The 25,022-nt window shown below is 39.5% G+C and overlaps 1 protein-coding gene across 3 annotated transcripts in view; it reads right to left on the reverse strand.

Annotated features, from left to right (window-relative positions):
• Positions 1 to 396: 396 nt before the first annotated feature.
• LOC119417536 (synaptotagmin-2) overlaps positions 397 to 25,022 on the reverse strand; it is a 67,688-nt gene continuing 43,062 nt past the window's right edge. For 2 of the 3 annotated variants that reach the window (XM_037684763.1, XM_037684764.1), the window contains 8 exons: positions 14,821 to 15,036; positions 14,316 to 14,476; positions 5,854 to 5,991; positions 5,577 to 5,744; positions 4,795 to 4,962; positions 3,875 to 3,992; positions 3,463 to 3,596; positions 397 to 1,356 (listed from right to left, as the gene is read on the reverse strand). In XM_037684763.1, the coding sequence (XP_037540691.1) occupies positions 1,141 to 1,356; positions 3,463 to 3,596; positions 3,875 to 3,992; positions 4,795 to 4,962; positions 5,577 to 5,744; positions 5,854 to 5,991; positions 14,316 to 14,476; positions 14,821 to 15,013 (1,296 nt within the window). In that variant the 5' untranslated portion in view covers positions 15,014 to 15,036 and the 3' untranslated portion in view covers positions 397 to 1,140. The remainder of the gene's footprint in view (positions 1,357 to 3,462; positions 3,597 to 3,874; positions 3,993 to 4,794; positions 4,963 to 5,576; positions 5,745 to 5,853; positions 5,992 to 14,315; positions 14,477 to 14,820; positions 15,037 to 25,022) is intronic. The other variant, XM_037684765.1, reaches the window with a different exon arrangement.

Genomic DNA, 25,022 nt, shown 5'->3' on the forward strand with positions numbered 1-25,022 from the left:
AACACCTTTAACTGGAAGGCGTCCCTGGTAGTTGAAAATTGCTTATTTTGTTATTTGGAAGGCTTGTCTCCTTTATGACTGTAAGACAGTTATAGGGATTCCTTTGAAGTAAAACCCTTGTATCAGGTCCGTGACGAATGGCAGTAGCACTGAACAAGTGAAATACAGAATCAGAGGCGTGGGGAGGGGAGGCCGTGGGGGGAGGGGGGGGGGGTCTTGACTGTAGGCAGTAATCAACACTTTGTAAAGATCACGTCAGTGGTGGTTGGGATCAGTCTCTGTTGCACCCGTTCTGATATTTCCACACGTTTTTTTGTTCTTGATGACAAATGCTGCATTTTCTTTTTTCACAATTGAAAATACATATTGTGTCCCCCCCCCCCCCCCCCCCCCCGACTCATTATTTCTTACATTTTGAATGCAACACTTCTTTCTCGTCAAGTATTTGAATAATAACGACCCGTTTAGAAAAAAAAAGGCATGGAGTTTCTGTTTCCTCTCAGTTTTCCTGAGACGATGGGCAGAAGGTTAACTAATCAAAAAAAGGCAGTGTTTGTGGGTAACTGGATATGTGCCTACCCCTACGTTTGCTACCCATTTCTAGGAATGTACTTCAAACTAAGAAAATCATCTAGGATGATAACTGGCAGGCATGGGGCATGGTGCACGATACACCCACGGAATGGACCTGCTTGTGTTGTTTCTCTATCTTATGGCAGTATAAAGCATTTTATTATCAAGCACTATTCTAAGCAAACTGTGTCACTAAAGGGAGAGAAGTACAACATGAGTGAATGTATGTTTCATCTCATAATATTCCCATATAGCACTCGTATTATAGCAATCTACTCTTTGTTGTTAATAATGGAACCACTACCCCAGTACAAAAATAGATCTAAAAGAACTGAACCGTCTGTCCATCCTGTGACTCATCTTCTTTTCTCAGTGATGGTAATAGAACATGATATATTTTAACTACATTTCCCATCAGGTCGAATAGTTTCTATGGATCTTTTGAAAGGTGGCGTTGGCAGATGGTGAAAGGAGCAGATGGAGTGCTCTTCTGGATTATACGTTGATACGGGGGACTTGGGGAAAAGGTGGGAAATGGTAGGTGGGTGTGTGGAGAGAGTGGAAGTATTACTTCTTGGCAGTCAGGGCTGCGAGGGCGGCATCCACCTCCTCCTCTGGTTGCAGCGGATGCCACTGGGCAATGGGGCGACGGGGGTTGGCCAGCATGTCAGACCAGTGTTTCAGCCCGGCCCCCGTAGACTTGCTTCCCACCCAGATCTTCCCAATGGCGTCGTTCTTGCCAATCTTGTCGTAATCCAGCACTGTGATCACAGCTTGGATTTTCTGTGAGAACAGGGAGAAAGCATTACAACATGGTTCAATATGCTGAGAAGATTAGAGGCTGGCCTGGGCTGGAGTGACGCTCATGAAATTCAAACCCAAGTCATGGGCTGGGTTTGGACCAGCCCCAAAGACTGTGCCCAGTTTTTTTGGGTCAGGTCTCATTTGGCAGTTCCTCTATGAGTATTCTTTTCTTTACATGCTTTGGGTTTAATGACTGAGACTTGCTGATTTTTATGTAGAACACAAAATGATTAAATCAAGGTTATTGTCATTCACATCACATGTGGTACATAAGGTGGAACAAAACTCTGTATTCAAGGTCCCAGTTATACCCAAAAATAGCAAAAATATAAACTGTAGAAAAGAAACCGTACACAAGGATCTAAGATATACACTAAAAAATAATAATATAAAATAATGAGGTAACAGCAGCCTGAGCATGAGTCTGTTGTGGGCAGATGGGTATAAATATAGCAGCTTTTGTGTAAGAAATCAGCAGCATGGATAATCAGCAGCACAGATAAAATGTCAAGTGTAAATGTCTGTTGTGTTACTCATCTGTCTTCTTTCTCAAACATGGTCACAATGGGAATGTATGAATAGGAATAGGAATAAGTTGGACATTTTAGACTCCTTTCTTTTATGGATGATTGGTAGATGAGGGGGCAGAACGGTGGCACAACTGGTAGAGCTGCTGCCTCTCAGCAAGCAGGTCTCTGGTTTAAATCCCGGTCCAGGGGCCTTTCTTTGTAGAGTTTGCATGTTCTCTCCGTGCATGCGTGGGTTTTCTCTGGGTACTCCGGTTTCCTCCCACAGACCAAAAACATGCATGTTAGACTGATTGGTAACTCTAAATTGTCCCTAGGTGTGAGTGAGAGAGTGAATGGTTGTTTGTGTTGTTTGTCTCTATGTGGCCCTGTGATGGACTTGCGACCCGTCCAGGGTGTACCCCGCCCCTGGCACAGTGACTGCTGGACATGGGCACCGGCGACCCCCGTGACCCAAAATGGAATAAACGGGTAAAGATAATGGATGGATGGATGGATGTTGGATGTAACTGGGACCCTGTGTACATAATTTCATTCCACCGTGAACAACAATAAAGCATATCTGAATCTGAATTTTATAACTAGCTTTTTTTAATTTGTGTAAAAACAGCAGGTAAACAAAGAAAAGAAAAAAACACACAAGTGCACAGAAAAAAACATTTAAACATGCAGCAAGACGGGGAGGCAAACCTACGAACTTCCTTCTGTGAGGCGACAGAGATAACCTCTATCTACTGAGCTACATCATGAAAATCAAAATTATATTTAGCTGGCCAGCTGCTGGCAGCATCTTTTTTTAATCAGGAAGATAAGGCTGCTGTTAATCTTGTAATCTGATGAGTGTCAAAAAAATAAACATATTCAGCAAAACTATTAAAACTACAATTATTCAGCTAAATCATAAGGGCAAAAACATGGAAGAGGTTTGAAAACTGTCTCTGTACTAACGGTTATACCTAACAGGGAGGAATTTGTTGAAGTAATAGGAAAATACAAGCCTTGTACCACCATAAGTGTTAAAAGTTTTAGTAGAGCTTGATAAATGATTATTAAATGGAAAAACAGAACCTGGAGTAAACTTTTTTACAAATGTTGCCATTTTGGGAACTGAGATTGCTACTCCATCATGGGGTGGAGGGGGTTAATGTTTCCATGAGCTTATTTTTTTTTAATTGTTTTATTGTTTTTTTGTTTTTATGATAAGCCAATCAGAATACTTAAACCAGCAGCAGAAAAAAGACAGATACTATTAAACAGATCTGTGGCAGCAAAACTCTCTATGGTTTTTAACCTTTATTTTCTTTTCCCCTGAAACATGATCGGCCTTGTTTTTAATGGTAAACAACTACACAAAAAGATTAATATAGCAAAACCTGAAAACAAACCAAATACAATGCTACTATTTATATATTGTTTGGTGTTCATCATCATCTAGATAAATTACGACAGTGAGTCTATGACTGATGATCTATATAGATATCCGTTTTATTTCCAGTCTGTTCCAGTAACTCTAGTGACAATACATTTTAAGTTTTATTTTATAGAAACACCATCTCACCTGCATTTGCTCAAGAGGAATCTCAAAGCTGAAAGACTCATTGTAGTATGGATTCAAAGTGTTCTTCTTCACTGTTGTCTTCTTCTTCTTCAGCCTCTTTCCATTCTGCAGCAGGTTAATCTTCACGTAGGGATCTGAAAACAGAAATGGCAAAATTATGAGCAGTGTGTAAAAATCTGGGTTGCAGAGCTGTAAGGCACCAACAGATGGGGCCACTGTTAAAGCTAGAAGGTGTGTTGGCCGCTTCATGGTGAGCACCGCAGTGTCAGCACGTGAGCAGAGCAGAATCAAACTGATGGATAGCCTCACATATACACACAATCAATAGTCTCTGCAAACAGGACTATTTTTGCCAGGTCTCAGCACCAAGATAGCGTTAGAACAATAAAATGATGCTCATAAATGAGCTCACCTGATAGTCCACCCACGTCCATTTTCTTCAGGTTCTTCGCCTCCAGAATACAGATGGTGAGTTTGCCAGCAGTGGGGACGTAACGTAGGGAGATACAAATGTCACCCAGCTTCTCCGGCTGAGATCGGGTGGGAAGAAGGAAGAAAGTTAGGAGAAGACTTTCCTGTGCAATAATTATCAATAACTTCTGCCAGCAGTTTTGTCCATAGGACTCATTTACAACTTCATCTAGTTGTTTTTAATTGATTGGTGAAATGATTTGAGGCTGAATCAATTGTAGAGAGAAGCTGTCTTCTCAAGGTTACTCTTGGGAGGCAGTTTCATTGATTAAACTTTTTCAGTGCAGCATAACAATGAAAATACCACATAAAAAGTTGAAAAGCTGCTGAATAAGTGGCATTGCGTAGCAATTGTATCACTCATTTGGAATATCAACCTGTTTTTGAAAGAAACAGATTGGTTAGAGCAGCCGTGCTCCATTCAAGAGTTGGAGTTTCAATTCCACTAGCAGTCACATGTTGAAGTGTCCCTGGGCAAGACACTGAACCCCTCATTGCATCCTATGTGTCCCATTGGTGTATGAATGTGATAAAACACTGATAGTCTTTGTACAGATCTAGTAGAGTGCTGTATGAATGGATAAATGAGGGAACAGATTATGTTGTAAAGAGCTGTGAGTATCTCGATAAGATAGAAAGGTGCTATGTAAGTGCAGTCCATTTACCATTTCCATTTATTTAAAGAAGTGAAACTCCTTTATAAGCTATCTTTTCATCAAACTGAGGAAAGCGTGGAAGAAAACATACATTTGATATACTGAGTGTATGTCTGTACATGTGCATGCAAATTATGCGATGCTGAAAAAGCAGCAAGTTTCGGAGAAACTCTGTTTGGCGGCTTAGCGGAAGAAAATGTTGCACCTCTTCTTGATCTGCGCTGTCAAGGTCTCTCCACTCTTCAATTGGCTTTGCCAAGTCCAGGGTGTTCATGGGTGTCTTGATCTCTCCGATGATGTCATGTTTTGAGAAGCGATCAAAGTCGAAGACAGACATTACCAGAGTCTTCCCTCCCATCTCTTGGAATGGTATCTGTAAGGCAGCAGGAAGTTCCATCTTGGTCATTTGTAAGGAGCAGACATCAGAGCTGCTGCTGCTGTCCTCCTACACTCATGATATTAATATTTAACAGTTACACCAATGGTTCTCACTGTAAAGTAAATGAAATATAGTTGCACACATGTCACGTTTTTATCAGTTTCTGGAAAAAATATGTGAAAAACCTGCTCCATCGGAGCGATATTAGACTTTTGGTTGCTGTTTATGTGTTTGGCTTCCTAACTTGCAGATTCAGCACAAACACTTGACATTGACAGTAAAGCTGTTGATGTGATTTGATTTTTTTTTTTTAACAGAGCTGTGTCAGCAAACAAGATGAACCAGAGGTGGCTCTCTGTTTTTATATGATTATTTATCACACTCTCCTTCGTCTGACACCATCAGTATGTCTGCTTCTTTTTATTAATGTTGAACGGGAGTCAAGAATGTACGTAGTAGTATTTTTAAGTAACTGGTAGCTCAACAAAACACAGAAGAAATGGGCATTAAATGGATTCTCGATTCTATTCATAAACGAATAGAACATATCAAATAAGCCTTTTCATCAGAAATGAATGAAAGGTGACCACAAATCAGTTGCAGCTTACCTTAAAAGTAAAAGTCTCATTGAAGACAGGATTGAGTGTTTTCTTGTGAACCTTTGTGTCAAACTTTTTCTTCTTGTCAGGCAGGACGTAGACCCGGACATAAGGATCTGAAGTGCCTCCGCTGTCCATGGAGAGGAGATCAGCAGCTTGCAAAATTCCCACTGTTAGCTGCAAAGTTTGAACGACAGAATTTTTGAGGCTTCACCTAAAATACATTATTTTGTAGATAGTGCACACACTAGTACCAGGTCAATGCTCAAATGCAGTATTTGCTTGCCTTGTTCTCTTGGAAGTCATAATCAATGGAGTATTGCAGCTTTCCAAGCTTTTCTTTCTCCTTCACTTCTTCCTCTTTTTCATCTCCGGTTAGCCCTGGCTCCACATCGTCCTCCTCATCGTCCTCATCCTGTGGTTTCTGCAATGACAGAAGTTGGACAGGCACCAAAGAAAGTAATGAGAGGATGGCCTTGAGGTGGCAGCTGAGCTGAGCAGCAAATCTCAGGTATCAGCAGTTAGGTTAGTCTCATCACCTACCTTCCACTTACCCCCAGTCTTACAAGTGTAATCTGTTCATCGAAGGCCAAGGATGCAACCTGACTTGATTTCACAATTTCTTGGGTGACACCATTTGCTATTTTCTGTTTCTTATGAGTATTGCATGAATGTTAAATCTAATTCAAAATCAGAGGAAGAAAATTTTATCCCAAATAGAAAATACTTGTAAATATGTCAATGGGATGTAGCTCTCTGTGAAGGACTGTATAACACTCAATAGGAGGGAGTTAAGAGAAAAGAAAAATACCTTACACTACAACTAGGCGCAATAAAATATTTATGAAATTATCTCTCATTTTTAAAATCAGTAACTGTGAAGCGCCAATTTACCATCATTTTCTAATTTTAGGAGTTGGCAAAACTGCTATTGTAGGAAATCAATACAATAAAGTATCTGATTAAAAAAATGTTCTGAGGCAGCAGCTACAGAGTGACACACACAACTCATCCCAAATGACCCACTGAGTGTGTCAGAGTCTTAAATTTTGTGATGGTGTAATGAGAGTCTGATAAAAGTCATATCAGAAGAGTTGAACTGGTGCCATTGTCTGAGCAGGTTGTACAATACGTTTTAGTATGGACTACATCTGTGCAGCTGTGGTCACACAGATCCACCAGGTGAGATAAAGAAGCATTTCCTGCTTCTTTGATTCAACAAGCCACATGGCAAGGCTAGACCCTTATTGAACGTTTTTGTGTGTTTTGTGTTTTTTATGGTGTACTGAGCTACATGGCTGTAAGGACGTAACATCACTTTGTCTCTCTGAGAAGGTGCTATTTAAGAGACTGAGCTGAAAATAGCACCTCAGACTGAGGAAGTCTCTTGGATGAGAGACGAAACGTTTCTATATTTTTTTGCTTTTTTTTTTTTTTTTTTTTTTTGAATGTCCAGAGGACCAGATTGAACTTTTTTGGATCACTTTGTCTCTTTACAAAGCTGACACTCTGTCATGTACAATGTGAGCTGCCTCAACATCAGGTCACCAGATTATTATTGATCCTCTACAAAAATCTTCTAGAGTGAATGTAGCAACTTTAAAACAATACTTATTCTTCCCTTATAGACCATACAACTGAAAGTTACATAGCAACAAGTCAATAATTGTTACACAACTCCTTGTCTGCACTGGGGCGACTGTGGCTGAGTGGTTAGAGCAGTTGTCCTCCAATTCAAGAGTTGGGGGTTCAGTTCCACCAGCAGTCACGTGCTGAAGTGTCCCTGGGCAAGACACTGAACCCCTCATTGCCATCGGTGTATGAATGTGATAAAGCTCTGATTATTCTTTGTATAGATCTAGTAGAGTGCTGTATGAATGGGTAAATGAGGGAACAGATTGTAGTGTAAAGAGCTTTGAGTGTCTTGATAGGATAGAAAGGTGCTATGTAAGTCCAGTACAGACCATTCACTGCCACAGTATTGTGGCACCTTTAAGTGAAATAGGTGCTGCCATTGATTGAATTTTTATTTGTCTCATTAGAGCTGTGTATTAGTGGCTAATTCTTTTGTATACTTGGCATTTGTGCCCCATAAATATATCATTTATGTGGTTGTTTTTTTGTGTACATATTGGATTGTTGAAGGAAAGGTGATATTAGAAAAGTTATGCAGGATTTTTACAGTTTTGGTTCTCTCTCTGGTTGAATGATGCTGAATAAGACCAAACTTTTGTATTTTTCTTTCATTCCACGATCGTGAACCTGTCATAAACTGATTAGCATATTGCTGTTGGGGTTTGGTTTGGACTTAATTGAAGACAAAAAGGGAAATCTAATTGCCAGACTTAATAAGAAAAAGAACAAAATACCACACCAATGAAAATATTGAGATGATCATGCCACAGTAATCCAGCAAAGTTAAGTCAGGTCCTCTGGACAGTTTCATTTTGTTGGAATGTTTCGTCTTTCAACCAGAAGTCTTCATCTGTCTGAGGAGCCGAAACAAAAGATAAGACTGATTTTATTTATTATTTTTTTCTTTTTTTTTGGCTCCTCGGCCTGATGAAGACTTCTGGTTGAAAGATGAAACGAAACATTTTAACGAAAAAAAAAAAAACGCCCAGAGGACCTGACAACTTTGCTGGATTGTTGTACCTGGATTATTGAGCATGAATCAGTCTGCCACAGTAATGTAACATATTTGTTTGTGTATAGTTTGTAAACTGATTATCTTTTTTTTTAATCGAGTGAATAAATTGATTGATTGATTGATTGATTGATTGATTGATTGATTGGTTGATTGATTGATTGATTGATATAATGCTTAGACTGTAGTATGGTGTAACTTCACAACTCTTCTATCTATTACATATGAATTACACATGTTGAAAACAAATCATAAATATTTATTACATATTGTATGTCACAAGACTAAAATTTTACTTGTAACTTATGCTCAATATCGTATTTTATTTTTTGTGTTAAAATGCATAAGTTAAACGTATGCCAGAATGTGTGACAAATTACAAAACAGCATGATATTACCATCCCACTCCTGATAAGATCATGAGCAAGGCCCTTAACCCCCATCTGTTCCCTAAACAGGTCTCTCTTGAAAATGAGTTCACGTGGCTCAATGAGACTACCTGGATAAATAAAGGCTAAATGAAAAGATTTAAAAAAATATTTGGCTGCTAACCTAACTTTTGCTACACATTATTTAAAACAGTAAAGTCTCAATTAACTGTAATCTGCTTTCTGTATGCACAATACAAATTGTAACAGAACTGTTTTTTCCTCACTCTGGGAGTGAGCTGTTTGTGGGATTCAGTTTGGCTTGGTGGCTCCTCAGACTGAAGAAGTCCTTCGGATGAAGGATGAAACATCTCAGCAACAAAATAAACCGTCCAGATGACCTGACTGAACATTGTTGGATTTATACCTGGATTAATGAGCATGAACTTTGGTGTATGCACTATTGTTTCAATGGTTGATAGTGTAAACTTGTACAACACATGAGCACTGAAGACCTAAACTAATGAGTTTCTTGTTCGCCAGTTTGCTTTACAACATTTAGACATAAATTGCTCAAACAAGTAACGTGCTTTACCCTATGTATTTTTTTCTTATTGTAGGTATAAGTATTACCAACACCATGTTGCATATTTTTTAAACTGATCTTGTTTGCAGAAATTAGGTAAAGGTTATGGATGTTTAATAGTAACTAGCGTTGCACAAATGTGTGTGAGTTAGAGAGTTGCTTATGTGTCTGCAGAAGCACAGAGCCTGCAGACATGATACACTCCAAGGCTGTAAGCTGGAAAGTAAAGGGCATCTTGGCCTCATCTCTGTCTGAAAAGCATTATAAAAATGCACTTCTTTATACTGTCCGTGGGCAGATTCTCACAACCAGAGCTTCAGTGTAACATTCGTGTTAGCCTGTTCTGACTCTTCCCCCTTGCAAGTTAAAAAAAAATGGGTTGAAAGATCTTCTCGTATCCTCGGTGTGGCTTATTTGACTAATGAGATGATGAAAAGGTAATTCATTTATCCAACATTTTTGGTCCTTCGAAAGCCGACCCCTTCATCTGGACTCGGATCCACCAGGTTTGATCTGAACCATGCATGGGTGGAAATCAGGTCTCCTTGTTGAAAGACCTCCAGTTTGAATTGCTGCATTTTGGAGGCCAGCTTGCTGGTGGTTCAGAGCACAGTGACGGGGAATGGACGAAGGAAGCTGTGCACGGAGGAGGGGAGAAGATTTTGTTTGTCTATGTTACTGCAGTGTACAGCTGGGGGTTATCAGACAAAAATAAAGTTCACGGAACTTTGCTGCAGAACGGAAGAAAAACAAATAATAAAAAATAAATAAATTACAATTACAATAAAAATAAAGAAACGTAAGAGTTTGCAGAACTCCACTGATTTTTGTCTTAGACATGCAGTGTAAATGAGAAGGTTCGGGGAACCTGGCAGCCGGGGGTTGTCCTTAGCAAAAGGGAGTTTGTGGAACGCTGCTGCATTTTGTCAGGGACTGTACAGAGTTTGTACCGCAGTTACAGTTGGGGACTTTTTTTTTTTACTGCTGACTATTAGGAAAAAAATAAAAAGTAAATAAAATAAACCCAGATGATTTTAGAAAAAAGGGAAATAGATGGAAGATGAGCATGAAGTTAGATTAAACGGTTGCTTTCTGTGAGATGAGCGGAGCAGAGATAAGAATGGCAGCTTGTGTGTGTGTCTGTGTGAAAATGGCGCCAGTGTGTGTGAGAATGGGAGCTGTTTAGTCTATCCAAGACAAGTGCTGCAGGCCAGATGAGAAAGGAAAAATAAAGGCAAGCAAAAGATGACAAAAAATCTGTACAGGCATTAAATAATATTAAGATAATAAAGTAAATAATAATCTAGATAACAACATGTGTGTGCCTCCTTTAAAAGCAACGTCCAAGGTCTCACCTGTCCTCTGGCCATTTTTTAAAATGTCCTTAAAAATATAAAACAACTTAAGAAACAACATAAACACACGTTTTCTGTATAGCCAGGAGGAGTCAGGCTCATGCATTGATTTTAATAACTTCAGTGTTTTATAAAAGTAAAGGCAAAATAATGCAAGTATTGATTTAAGATTAGGCATCGGACGATACTTAATACATGACTCTAATTGGTATCAAGGAGAAAAAATATTGGGAACTTAGTAGTAAGTTGTTCTACGACCAGTTGAACTTCAATTTGTGCAATAACTCATTTCTACATTTCCTCAAGTCCTGCATGATCATGAATGTTTTTTAAACTATTATCATTAAAACTTTAGTGCTAAAGCTGTGTTTCTGCCCCCACTCCTGTGGCTCAGTGATTTATAAAGCTAGCTTACAAATGTCTTTCAAACCAAATGCACCTTTTTTTTAAGTTGACATAAATTATTGTGCCTTTTCTAATCGTTATCTAAAACAAAATATAGCAGTTAAATAACAGTTCACCTCCAGAGAAGGGCATGATGAAGAAGACGGTTTATGTTATTGTACATGTTTCTTTCATCAAGTGACTCCTCTGTGTTTCAGCTCTGCAGCACCACTTGATACAAACAGGGTGAACAAAAATCTGTTCCAGTTTAAGTAAACTTATTTTGAAGGCAGGATTAAATCTTAGTATGACCTGTGCTCGTATGGCTTTGTCTTAGTATGGCTGGAGGGTCCAGCTACCCACTGATGAGCTGAAAAAGGAACAGGAAACACATGCATATAACACACACACACAGACACACACACTTCCTTACATACACAAACAAACACATTTGATTAAATGCACTCTCTTGCATGCTCAAACGCCCACTCTTTCACTCTCACACACATTGCCATACAGCAGACTTTTTAATATTTGTTTCTTTAGCTTTTGTTGTGCTAAATACTTTTCATTCAAGCATGCCAGGCCGCACAATGCAGGATCTAAGTTTTCTTTCTGATGGCAAATGGAAATGGGATTACCATGTAATATCTGAAAAGAGGTACATGTACTAGATTTTTTTGTTTGTTTGTTTTTTGTTGTTTTTACAAATCTCAAAGGTGTGACAAATTTTTGTTTGGCTCAAAAATTTCTATACATAGAAGTGAAATGCGCAAATCCATAGAGGGATCATGCTAAACCGAAGGTTTCCAGCTTAACAAAATGGCCCGCAATGCTCATAAATAAAGATATAGTTGGTCTGAATGAATGCCCTTTGGTTATTTTTGGTGAGTTAAATGAACGTTCAGTTCTTAGGTTTTAACAAAAACAGGGTCTGTCGAAGAGACAGTTGATCTTGGCCATAGGTTTGGACCAAGTTAAGTCAGGCCTGTCGATGGGTTTAGGCAAACATTCGGGCCCACCATGTCTCTACGGTGAGACCCAAGAGCTTCAGGGAGAGAAAAGGGCATCAATGACTGTCACCTAGTATGTCAGCAGCATGGGTCATCCAGGAATGTTACTCTCAAGTCAAGTTGTGGCCATTCAATGGTACCTACTGCAAGGGCATATGCTGGTCTTTGTCAAGAGATACAGAAAGCTTAATCTTATATGGAACAAGGAGCATGTTTGCACAAACAGGAACTGGTGTATGAATTTTATACCTGAGTCAATCTCTCAAAGAATTGTTAGTATGTTATCAGTATTTTGGTTGATGGTCTTGGATCAATGCTTGTCATGGTGGAAATACACTTTAAGCTCTCGGTTCTGTAAAACTTTAGCTACTGTTTGACAAACACCCAGCTTACCCCTTGCACATGCATGTTAGTGATTTCTAGTGAGCTGCTCAGTGCACTCCACATTCAAAGGCTCAACCATAGGATGAGTTTCATGTTCATTTCAAACCATAGACATTTTAACAGACTTTTTTTTTTTTTTTGGGTGGGGGGGGTTGTTTTTCACACAAAACAATAGCAATTTCTGTATATTCAAGACATAGCAGTTGGTGCGGCATATCAGTTTAGTGGTTTTTTGCGAAGCAGCTTAATTGCTCCCACTGAGTCCTCAAGCACCTGCAGCACCTAAGCTTGCAAAAATAATAATGAAAAAAAAAAAATAGCCATAACACTCATTGTCATCATCATCATCACTGCAATCCAACCCTTCCCAGCCCACCCCATTCCCATGGCTGCTCCCCTGACCAGCCCTGGTCTGCACTTACACAGAACGGCTAGAGAGGGGTGCCGCGTGCTGTCAGACCTACCGTAGACAGAGAAGTCCACCACAGTCAAGATACACGGAGCACACATAAGACACAAAGCAGGAAGGAGGAGAGCAGAGACAAAGGAAGAGATTGAACTCACAGCAGACACCAAAGGAAGGTAATCACAGCAAATGCAAAAAGCTGCACTGTGAGGGGTGAGGCAAATGACAGACAAGAACTGCAACTTGTGCAGCACGACCACTAAGTTTTAAAATAATGTATTTATTTTTACCGTGCTTGTCCAATGCTAACTTAATAAAAAATATGATAACATCTTTGTGGAAATCTATCGTTTTTGAAGCAGTCATTAAATGGGACTGAATAAATAAGAGCACTGTCATTTTGCACTCGAACCCCAAAGAACAAGTGACAGAAAGAGCAACAGTAACACTCATGACGAAAACATTAAATCACAAAAATACAAAAAAAATTAATTCAAATAAACAATAAACATGGTGGAATTATAAAGTGAATAACATCTGTGGGGGGAAAAAATCATCTTTACTGGGTTAGAAATACATCAAAACAGCAAACAACAATTGTTAGCTTCTAAAAAAGCTATCACATACATAAAAAAAAATAAAGTGACTTTTTAAAGTGGGGTTCTCTGGAAAGATTAATATTCATACTCAGTTTAAAGAAACAGGCTAGTTTTGACTACATACAGATGCTAGCAGCTTGTAAAAAGGGCAGATTGCTGCCATCTTAAAACAACTCCAGTCTCACAGATTTCACAGCTGTTGCTGCAAATACTATTTTATAAAGCTTTATGTCACCTCTAGATTGCATTGCACTGTTCATTACACAGAGTTCTGTGGTCATTTGTGCTGATCGTGTGAGTAGCTGTAGCTGTCAGAGCAGCCTGGGACACTTCCAGCAGGAAACCTGTGATTGTTAGACTAACAGTGACATGGGAGCCTGACAGCAGTGTACAGGCTTGTTCTGTGGTGTTTCTTACTTTCTGAAATGTTTTTTTTTAATTGGAGTTGTTTTAAGATTAAGATAAATTAGCTAAGTGAAATGTATGATGCGGGCATGGTGGCTTAGTTGGTAGAGCTGTTGCCTCTCAGCAAGGTCACCCTGGTTCAAATCCCGGCCGGAGGCTTTTCTAGGTGGAGTTTGCATGTTCTCTCCGTGCATGTGAGGGTTTTCTTCGGGTACTCTGGTTTCCTCCCACAGACCAAAAACACGCATTTTAGGCTAATTGGTAACTCTTGTCCCTAGATGTGAGTGAGAGAGTGAATGATTGTTTGTCTTGTTTGTCTCATGTGTCCCTGTGATGGACTGGAGATCTGTCCAGAGTGTCCCCTGCCTCTCACACTGGGACTGCTGGATACTGGCATCAGTGACCCCTGTGACCCAAAAAGGAAGACGCGAGAAAGGATAATGGATGAATGAAATGTATGACTCCTAGTTTAGCCCATCTTCACATAAAACTTGAGAACATTAACTAACAGGTTAAAGAATAGGTCGTAGTTCAAAGTGCTTTGCTTATATGCACTGCAGGTTTTCACAGCGTCGACACGACCTCGCACAGTAAAACGTACCTCTCCTCCTTTCAAGTTCTTCATTCCCATGTCACCTTTGCCCTTCTTTCCCTTCTTGTTCTTCTTTTTCTTGCAGCAGCATTTCTTGATTATGCAGAAGCAACACGTTAGAATCAGTAAAGCTGCGACCACGGCAATGGCAATGATGGCCCAGGATGGCACTGAGGAGAGGAGACAAACCAGGACAAAGATGGCTCATATACTCTCAGGAGAAGTAGGAAGCAAATACTTGAATGTCAAACCAAACCATCATTTAGTCTGCTTCATGCTGTGCCCTATGCCACATGTATTTAGTGAGAGGTGGCAGGTTAGCCATTAGGCTAGATGATAATTAGATTTTCCCACCATTAGAAAGAGCATCCAGTGATCAATACTAAATAAAGACGTTATAGGGCTGACAATGCCTGCAGCAAAAAAGAAAATCTAATTCCCAAATAATTCTTCAGAGTCACGTCAATAAGAGACGGTGGATCGAAACAGTTTTTGTTTTTTTCCTGGCACTCACATGGGATCTTGTCGATCTCGTTCAGGAACTTGTTTTTGATTTCGTCGAAGGCATCGTTCTTGTTGGCTGGTTCAGTGGTGTTCTCGGCAGAGACTAATGCGACGGGGGCCGGAGTGACGCTTAACTCGCTGGCACCCGTCGGCTTCGCAGCAACCATGGGCGTCGTCTGGTGTTTGAACAAGTTAAACTTCATCACTTGGACAGTTGGCACAATTTCTAAAAAAAAAGAACACATAAATTAGAAAAGTCCTGACCAATCAAAGACATACTTGTGTACCAAAACTCTGCACATTTTAAGGACAGTACAGCTCTAAAGAAAGTGTAAATGTGCAAATGAAAGGGTTTTATTTCCAAGACATTTTAGATAATCTATGCTGGTTTAGTAAGGTTTTACATGTTTGTCATATCAGTCATAGTTTGTTAGAAGAAAATAAATGAACAAGATTTGGTATAACATGTCGACTACAACAAACAGGAAATAAGTATCTTATCTATTCACAAAATGAATCTTTTTCCACTTCCTGAGGTGAGTTAAACTCTCATCTACCAGCTTTTGCTTCTGCCGCTACTCCAGCTCTGCCTTGCTCAGTTTACCCCCAATCTGAAAACGATCAGTAGAAACCCCTCTTCACCTTGATAGCACTTTCACCCTAGTCGTCGGCCACTGATTTGAGGGGTTGATTGCCACAGCAACAAGCAGCCACAAACTTACAAAGGCAGTTTTGTTCAGCTGCTTCAGTACTATGGGTAGACAACAGTGTCCATTTGGAAATATTGTGGCTTTCCTCACTTAAAATGACAAATAACCTTTATAACAAATGCATCTGAACACTTTGGCAAACCCACATAAAATATCTAGGAGCACAACGCAAGTCCAGCATCCTCCTCTGCTGTCGGACGTAACTCAACACCAGGTGATCAGATTAAAAGCTCAGCTTCTCTCCACCTGACAGTCTACAATATGTGTTGCTACGATTGCAGAATCAATAAACAGGAGGGTCCTGTTACCAAGCACACTTAAAGAGATTCTGTTATTGGAAGTGACAGAATACTTAAGAGTAGTCAGTATTTTACCTGCAGTAGGCAGAAGTCAGTCTGAGCCATCTGTGGTTGAAAAGGATCTCATGAGGAAGTCAAACTAATACAGTAGCTACATATACGTAGATGCTATTTATGAAAAAAAGAATTCCACCATCTACAACTCAAATTTTACAACCTTCTGCTGTTGGAACAAATGCTTTTTAAAGGGCTACTTGAGTCACTTTTCAAGTTATGCTCTTTCAGATGATAATGATAATTAGTACCTTAAGAGCCATGAGAGCCATTTAGCTCTGAGTCTAGATCAAAGGATAGAAGTCTTTGTAGAGGCTAGGCTAAAGGCTAGCCAAGGGGGGCTAATTTTTATAGTTTTGCAGGCAAGTCTATAAAAACTCATCAGGAAACAACATGCCGATGTGAACAAACTCTACAGTACCTCATATTAAATCTCTCCACCTTTGCATGACACCATTTGTTAAGTTTGTCACTGTTTTTGCAACCCAGCAATGCTTGTGTTATCCATCCATCCATTATCTTTATCCGCTTCTTCCTTTTTGGGTCATGGGAGTCACTGGTGCCCATATCCAGCAGTCACTGTGTGAGAGGCGAAGGACACCCTGGACGGGTTGCAAGTCCATCACAGGGACACATAGAGACAAACAGTAATTTGCTCTCTCACTCACACCTAGAGACAATTTAGAGTTACCGATCAGTCTAACATGCATGTTTTTGGTCTGTGGAGGAAACTGGAGTACCCGGAGAAAACCCACACATGCACGGGGAGAACATGCAAACTCCACCCAGAAAGAACCCCGGCTGGGATTTGATCTGGCAACGTTCCCACTGAGAAGCAACAGATCTACCAATTGTGCATGTTTGTGTGCTGAGCATCGACTGTGTGTACATGCTGATGGTGCTGAGGCTGCAAACATATCAGCACCAGTCCAAACATTTACTCAACCACCGGCGTACTGATACATTTAACAGTGTCCGGACACAAACATTTACATGATCTATAAAATACCTAATGCTGCATTTACAACTCAAAGGGTATAGGGAATTTTTTTAATTAAATTTCTTAGGAGACAGTATTTGCTCTTGAATAGTGTGCTCTGAGCACCGATTAGGTTGATTTCCCCCATGAGAACTTTTTGCTAAATCTTCAACCTGAGATCTCTCTGACCACTGTAGGATACTGACTGCTCATAACTACTCAACAATACCATACCACTTTATTTATAAAGCACTTTATTTTCCATATACAGGCTAGTCTCACTGAGCCACAAGGACTCATTTACAAGAGAGACCTGTAAAAAAAAAAAAAAAATGTAAACAGCAAACTCAAAAACTGCAACAGCCAACCAAAGTGCTGGACAACAATAGGAATGAGAAGTGATTTTTTTCAATATGCAAAAAAAAATCATTTAAAAGTGAAAATTATAATATTTAATGTGACTATTGTTTTAATTAACAGAGAGTCCTTATATTAGCACCTGGTAGTAACACAATGCCAACAGTACGGTAGCTGCAATGCACCAAGTTGATTCCTAAACATCACAGTGTTTTTCCAGATGAGGTGTTACTTTTATGGCATGAGAAATCGATATTTAGATCAGCGTTGCTTTGTCTCACATTATATTTGTTCTGCTCAGCCCAACCAAGTGGTTTGGCCGTTGTGCTGACATTTGTGCTGTAAAGGATGAAAACGACACTGAGAAATGCCTGAATACCTGTTACTTGGAGAGTGGATATGTATTGTGAGTAGGATCGACTAAGGACAAAATATTCAAAAGATAATGAATATTGACAAACTCAAAGAATAGTTGCTCTTGAGTTGCCCACCTCAACACATATGTAGTTCTTCTTTTTAACAAATCTCTTTACTGAACCCTTTCTATGTCCAGATAAGAAAATAAATGTTCAACAAACTAAATTCCCAGATTTGGAGTGTTGCCAGAAGAGCTAAAAACACTCGTTTGACATACCAGCAAATGTTTGTTCAGAACTCAGCCAAATAAAAACTGAAAAAAGGTAAACGGGTTATTTATCTCCTACTACCTAAGGGGACAAAAATGGTTTTGCTAGCAGTTTGACAAAACATCTCATGAACCACTGGACATATTTTAATGAAAGTTTCAGGAAATAATCGCTGAATGTACATCTAAAATTGATTTATGTTTTAGACTCAACATAATTCAAAATGGCACCCACATCTAATTACATATATCCAAAACAAAAATGCCTACATTTTACTAAAAGTTACATATATTAAAAAGTTACATAAGTTACATAAATTGAACGGAAGTTTGATCTTATAGTAACTCAGAGCCATCCTTAAAATGTTCCTTTAGTGCTAACAGATCTCACACGATCTTGTGACACTGTGTGACTGTGGGCATGATATAATTCACAAGTTTGGGCCAAAATGGTTAGAACTCCATCACTTTTTAACCTTAAAATTATCTTTATTTAAACATTTGACTTAAAAGGCAGTCTTTTTGGGGGGACTGTCAGGTAAACCTGTTCTCACTGATTTACCTGAAATAACATTTTAACCCTGCAAGAGTGGATGTTGCATGCACTTTAAACAGCATTGGAAATTTAATCAGGGTCTTTGTCCTAACAAAGCCATAAAAGCTGTCAAAATACGCCATTTTCCAATCGTTTTATCTGATTTCTGTGTGTACTGTATGTGGGAGAGGGGGTATAATCTATTATAAATATAATCTTTAAATATGCATCATTCACCAGTGTGCTGCATCATTTGTAATAAAAGAGCAACGTCAGCAGCATCACGCTGTGTTGCCAATAATAAAATTGATTGTTTGCATTCGAATATTGAACACACTTTGGACAGTCTTGGTACACAATACAATCCATCATCAAGTCAATGAAATAATTCCTGCATGGGCGCAGAATTTGAGAGAGAACAATGGAATTAGATGGCAGGTCGAAAGCACAAAGGTAAAGTACTCCCTTCTTCTGAAAAGGAACGTCTGTTAAACGCTGAAAGAGTCAACAGAAGGAGTCACTCTCTGGGTGGAAATCAAGTGGTGGGCAATGTTAAAGCAAAAGTTAGGGACAAGATCATTTGCAAATGAGCTGGACTCAAATATTCTGAACTAATGATTACCGAGTTGTGAACAAAGGTGAGGTTTTCAAATGCAACTTGTTCAAAAAGCTCTGATGAGTTTAAATTATATTAACCCTCAAACAATGAGTTAATTATGAAGCAATTGTGTTAAAAGCATTGACAAGTAATTAAAAAAATAAATATTATGAAACTGTAGCAGCACAGTGGCGCAACTGGTACAGCTGCTGCCTCTCAGCGAGCAGGTCCCTGGTTCAAATCCCGGTCCGTGGGCCTTTCTGGGTGGAGTTTGCATGTTCTCTCTGTGCATGCGTGGGTTTTCTCCGGGTGCTCCGGTTTCCTCCCACAGACCAAAAACATGCATGATAGGCTGATTGGTAACTCTAAATTGTCTCTAGATGTGAGTGAGAGAATGAATGGTTGTTTGTCTCGTTTGTTTCTATGTGTCCCTGTGATAGACTTGCGACCTGTCCAGGGTGTACCCCGCCCCTCGCACAGTGATTGCTGGACTCGGGCACCGGCGACCCCCATGACCCAAAATGGAAGACGCGGGTAAAAGATAATGGATGGGATGGATGGATGAAACTGTATAATATAGCTTTGGATAACCATGAGGGGATGTTAAACTGGATTTATTATCCACGATAAAGTAGGAAACTACTCTCTCTGACATAGCAAAGAAATTTTCTTTTTTGCATGAAAATTTTATACTCCAAGAGAAACCTCAGTGCCAATCTCCCAGAGGCCACTACCCCCGCAGTGCGTCATTGTGGGACGCCGAGAGAAACACAGCAACCACATGGCATGGAAATCCATTTGGTTTGTGATGTTGCAACACTACGTCAAATATGGAAGTTTCTGAGTTATTGAAGGAAAAACATCTTATTTCAGGATGCTGACCATCATTTTGATGACTAACGAGAGACAACTAATGAGAGATTAGCAAATATTGGTTCCAAGAAGCTAATGTTAGCTCTCAGCAGCTGATGCTCTCAGAGTAACTACAGCCACACTGAGCCCTGAGCAACTCACAGAACAGCATGGATGCATTAACCCCCTCCTCCTCACATTACAGACCAATCACATAAAAGTTGTTGCAAACCCTGGGGAGCTCCTAGAACAAATGACATCATTTTGGTCTTGCAGCTGCCTCAGAAACAGCAGATTTCGTCACTTTTCAGAGTATAAATTCAGCCTTACTCTGCTTTCTTTGCTGTTGTTACTTTTATTTTGAGTTTTGTTAGGTTTGAGAGGTAAATTCATTAAAGCTGCATGTTGCTAGTTTGGGATTTTTACATGTTTTATATTTCTGTTTTGTAATGTGGTAGGCTTAAAACTTTAATATATTTTGTGATCTGATTATTTGTATCTTTAACACCACACCACTGTGTGTCATGTTGAAAATTTTAGATGAGTTACTAAGCTATCAAGTAAATAATTCTCAGTCCCAAATTGCTGTCCCAAAGTTTTTCTGGAATTGCGCCGCTCAGGGTGGCTGCATGTTGTAGTGAACTAAGCCTCAGGTCAAGTCCTGGCCTTAAGGGGCCTTCCTGGGACAAGAACTGTATTTCATTGATTTGAGTCCAGAAACACAAGATTAAGTTCACCCAGAGACTTTCTAAAGTGTCCTGCACTGATCAATTGAAAGAACACTCTCTTTTCTATTATCATTACTATTTTACAAATGTTTTGATAATCAAATTGTGTTTAGTTCAAACCATTTTTAAATGTTGAAGTGAACTACTCAATTTAAATCAACTGTGAAACAGTATTAGTGATTTTTATCCTCATTCAAAGTAGAAATCAGGTTAATGATGCATTGTCTGATTTTATGTCTTCAATGAGCAAATTGTGAAGTTGGTCAAAGGTCAAGTTTCGGTCAACTGCAAGTTTACTGAAAAAGAAATGTCATGTTTAACTTTTTCAGGCAGATATGAGAGAGTTGACTCCACGAAGTCTGGAATCTTCAAAAACATTTTCTGTCTGTTCTTAAACAAACTTAATCTTTTTCCTTGACTTTTAATAACCTCTTACATCACAAAAACACACCTCTGTTTGGTCCATCGACCAATCAGAAAGTTCTCAAATGAACCGGAAGTGACCTCTTTTAAAAGGTGCAACACTTCCTAGTTCACGGCAGTTCTGAGCAGTTCTGAGAAGTTCTGAGAAGAACGCTGAGAAGAACGCTGAGAAGAACGCTGAGAGAATGCTGTGAGTTAGTTCCGAGAGCAGCAGAGTTCAGAATGCTCAGGACATCTGCGACTAAGCTGAACAAGAGAAGTTCAGAGGAATTATGAAGAAGTCTGTTCTAGGATGATCTCACGACTCCGAACGGTTCCCTACTATCCTTACGGAGACGCTGGAGAGCGTTTGAAGGCAACTCTACACCGAAGTCGGAATTATCTCTGCCAAGGTAAAGAGTCAATCTTCAACCGCAAAGTGTACCTTTGGTTAAGCTGGGTCCAGAAGGAGCGTGTTGTTCTGGTTATAACAGACAAATTCCCTCACCCATCTCTCTCAAGATAAACCTCATTTTCCATCTTTAAACTCTTCTATCCTGCTAGAAATCATTCCAGATATTTTCAGAAATGTCTGTTGTGAAGCTTGAAGTGAGAAAACCATCGCCGTATGGTTTTCTAATTGTAAACTCGCTAATTAAGCCATGTTGTTGTTGAAATCATTTTGCCAAATTAATGTAAATGTGTGATGTGTTTAAATCGTTTTTAAATAAATGACCCACTGTTGTTGGTGAGTCAAAGATAAACACGTTTCCGTCCACATTTAATAATTCAACACATGATATTATTCAGTCCAGAAAAATGAATGAATCCGTTTAATTTATGAATATATCACAGTATATGTTCATCTACAATGTTGAAGTATCTCTGTTACAATCATTCTGAGATGTTGCTTTTGGAAACTTTAATTCCTCTTTTTCTGGAGGTAGGTCGCATTTATGGAAGATTGTTTCCTCTGGTGTTGGATGCTGTGCCGCTGGAGGGATTTTTGCTTTACTTTTGGACATTTGTTATGATGCGTAACCATGACAGCAAGGTGGTTTTTTACAACCGGGAGTTGCTAATTAACATTTCAAAGCTCAAATAATATCTCAACCAGAGCCCCAAATTTCAAATGGGTTGAAAAGGAGGCACTGTAGATGCATTCCCGTCTCCCTGCCGGCTGTGCTCAAGTGCCTGACTGCTGAGATCCTGGAACTGGCAGGAAACGTGGTTCGTGACAGCAAAAGGACAGAGATTGTCCCCCGGCACCTACAGCTGGCTGTCCGCAGCGACAAGGAGCTTAGCGGGCTGCTGTGAGGAGTGGCCATTGCTCTGGGAGGAGTTCTGCCTGGTATTCGGGCAATCCTGCAGCCTGGGGGAACCTAGAGGCCAGCTGAGTCTGGGTGGATGGATCGGATGGCATCTGCGGGCATTTTCTTCAGATCCGCTGTGGGACAGACCTTTACATGAGATCCTTCCTGCCTACAGCCATCGGCATCTATAACATCTCTTGATGAAACGAGGATAATGAGTTACAACATTTAATTTCTCTTTGGGATTAATAAAATGTTTTTTGAATTTTGAATTTAATTGAAATGCATCACTTTGATCTGATTCTGTGTTCCAGCTGCTAGTGCCTGAACCAGGAGGTGTTTAGCCATAGAAAGAAAAAAGTGAACAACTGCAAACCATCCCAGTAGTGTTTCCAGCAGGCCAAACAAATGTCTTATTGGTTCCAGAAATCACAGTGTAACAAGTGCAGCTGAGAGCAGCCTGCCGTCAGATTGATGAGTGATTGAACGGGACCTCGATTCAGAAAGCAGAGACATATGACAAGCATAACACAAGAGGACTTGTGCTCTTGATTTGATTTTAGTCATGGCGGTAAGGGTAGTGGTGGTGGTGTTGGTGGGGGGGATTTCCCATTTCTCAAGCGCCAGTTCTCCAAGTAGCTGCCAGAGATTCTGTTTCTATTTATTGCTGCTTATAAATAATTCAAAATGAGGCTGACAGCAGGCTTATATTATTCAGGGGAGCCCAGGACTGGTTTATTCAGTTTCGAATGTGACACTAAAATAACTCGTGCTGCTGATGTTAGAAGCATCAAATGCCATGTGTAGATATGATGAAAAACAAGGCACAGTTTTACATTTTTTTTAATTTAGAAAATTATTTCTAGGAACGTTGACTCATCGCACACTTAGATGTGACTTGGTTTAGTTAAACAGACACGCACGCTTCTTTTTCTCTGCTGTGACAATGGCTTACGTCAGAGCAAATGCCCATTTTGTCCTGACTGTCCCTCACACAAGGCCAAGCCAGACCAATTAAATTATCGCATTCTCTGTCTCGTACACTCTGGGAAGGACAAAATAACAAATATCATCAAAATGAATACTTTGTGTAGGAGACTGCAAGAAAAAGAAGCTGCAGAATAAATGTGTAAAATGTCATTCTGCAAAAAGTTGGCAATAATACCTCCTGAGCCCAAGGGTACAGTTGTTTTTTAAATCAGAAGAGGTTTGCATCTGTTTTTGTTTTTTTCTGCAACTCATTAACATTTTATTTTACCTTTGTTTTTGATATATCAGGTTTGCCAATGGTATCTGAAAGCATTTTTTCAAACTTTTTAGTACAAATTTGGCTAAAATCGTGAACGTAAAAGTAAATATTGTGCTGCATGTTTTGCTTTTTAAGAAAAACTGCTTAGAGTCATGACTGAATAATATAACAATACTTTGTGTTTTCTAAAAATGTCACTAAACAAGAGAAAACTCTAGGTTACTAGTGATGTCAGAAGAACAACCATGGGATCAACAAAGTCATAAGAATTTATGTTTAAGGGAAGATGGGTTTATATACCAAACTTCAGAGCAATCCAAGAAGAAGTTGTTAAAAAATGATTAGGGCACCAGTGACCCCCATGACTCGAAAAGGAAGAAGCGGGTAAAATAACGAATGGATGGATGGATTTTATTCTCGCCAAAAGTAGAGTACCAAAGAACTTTACTATGTTTTTATGAGAGCCATGCTACAACATGACATAAACCACACATACAAACATATGAACACTGCACAGAAACAGGTTCAAAATATATTGTTACCCGTGAAGCCGTAAGCAAAACTTTACATAAGACCTAGTTACTGGGATTTGTGTGTGTGTGACCACTCCTGTGGTCATTAACGGTGAGGCTGTCGAGGTGGTGCCATAATATAAATATCTGGGAATTGTTCTCAATGACAAACTGACCTTTGACCCCCATGTGAACTCACTTTGTAAGAAGGCCCATCAGAGAATGTATTTTTATTGGAAGCTCTGTGGTTTTAATGTTAATTCGACTTTTATGAGAATATTTTATTCATGTTTTATTGATCCTCATTTTTCACCTTCATCTGTTGGTTTGGACTTTTGACATGTAAAAACAGGAACAAACTCGGGGATTGTCAGGATGTGCAGCAAAACTGCTGGCATATTCCTACAGAACCTCACTGACCTACACAAGGTGTGGTTAGTGAACAAGGCAAAGCTGATTCTGGCAGATCCTGATCGCCCACTCCATGGTGAGTTCAGGTTGCTGTAGTATTTCATTGTTTCTAATTATGTTTTCGGTTTTATATTTTTATTCCATGTGCTGTAAATATATCTTGCTACTTTTCATTTGATGTTGTGATATTTTTGTTAAGCACTTTGGTAACAGTTTCTGATTTAAATGTGCTCTATAAATAAATCTGACTTGACTTGACTTGACTTGCTTCCATCTGGACGCAGGTATCTGCTGACCTGATTTAGGACGAACAGACTGAAAAACTCATTCATCCCTTTAGTGATCAGGCTTCTCAATGAACAGTGATGATTTCTGTACTTTTATTTTAATGTCTCAATGCCTTGTCTAGTATGGGTGATTTGTGTGCCTACTGACTCTGAAACAAATTGCCCCTTGGGGATACTAAAGATTCTTGAGCTTGAACTTGAACTGAATCTCCATATTTTAGTGTGCACCTTGTTTTGTTGGAGAATGACTCATCATAATGCATTAAAACAAACTGCTTGGCTGCACAGTCCACAGGGGTGC

The sequence above is a fragment of the Nematolebias whitei genome, chromosome 11 (assembly GCF_014905685.2).
Source record: "Nematolebias whitei isolate Nwh7 chromosome 11, NemWhi1, whole genome shotgun sequence".
Lineage (NCBI taxonomy): Eukaryota > Metazoa > Chordata > Actinopteri > Cyprinodontiformes > Rivulidae > Nematolebias > Nematolebias whitei.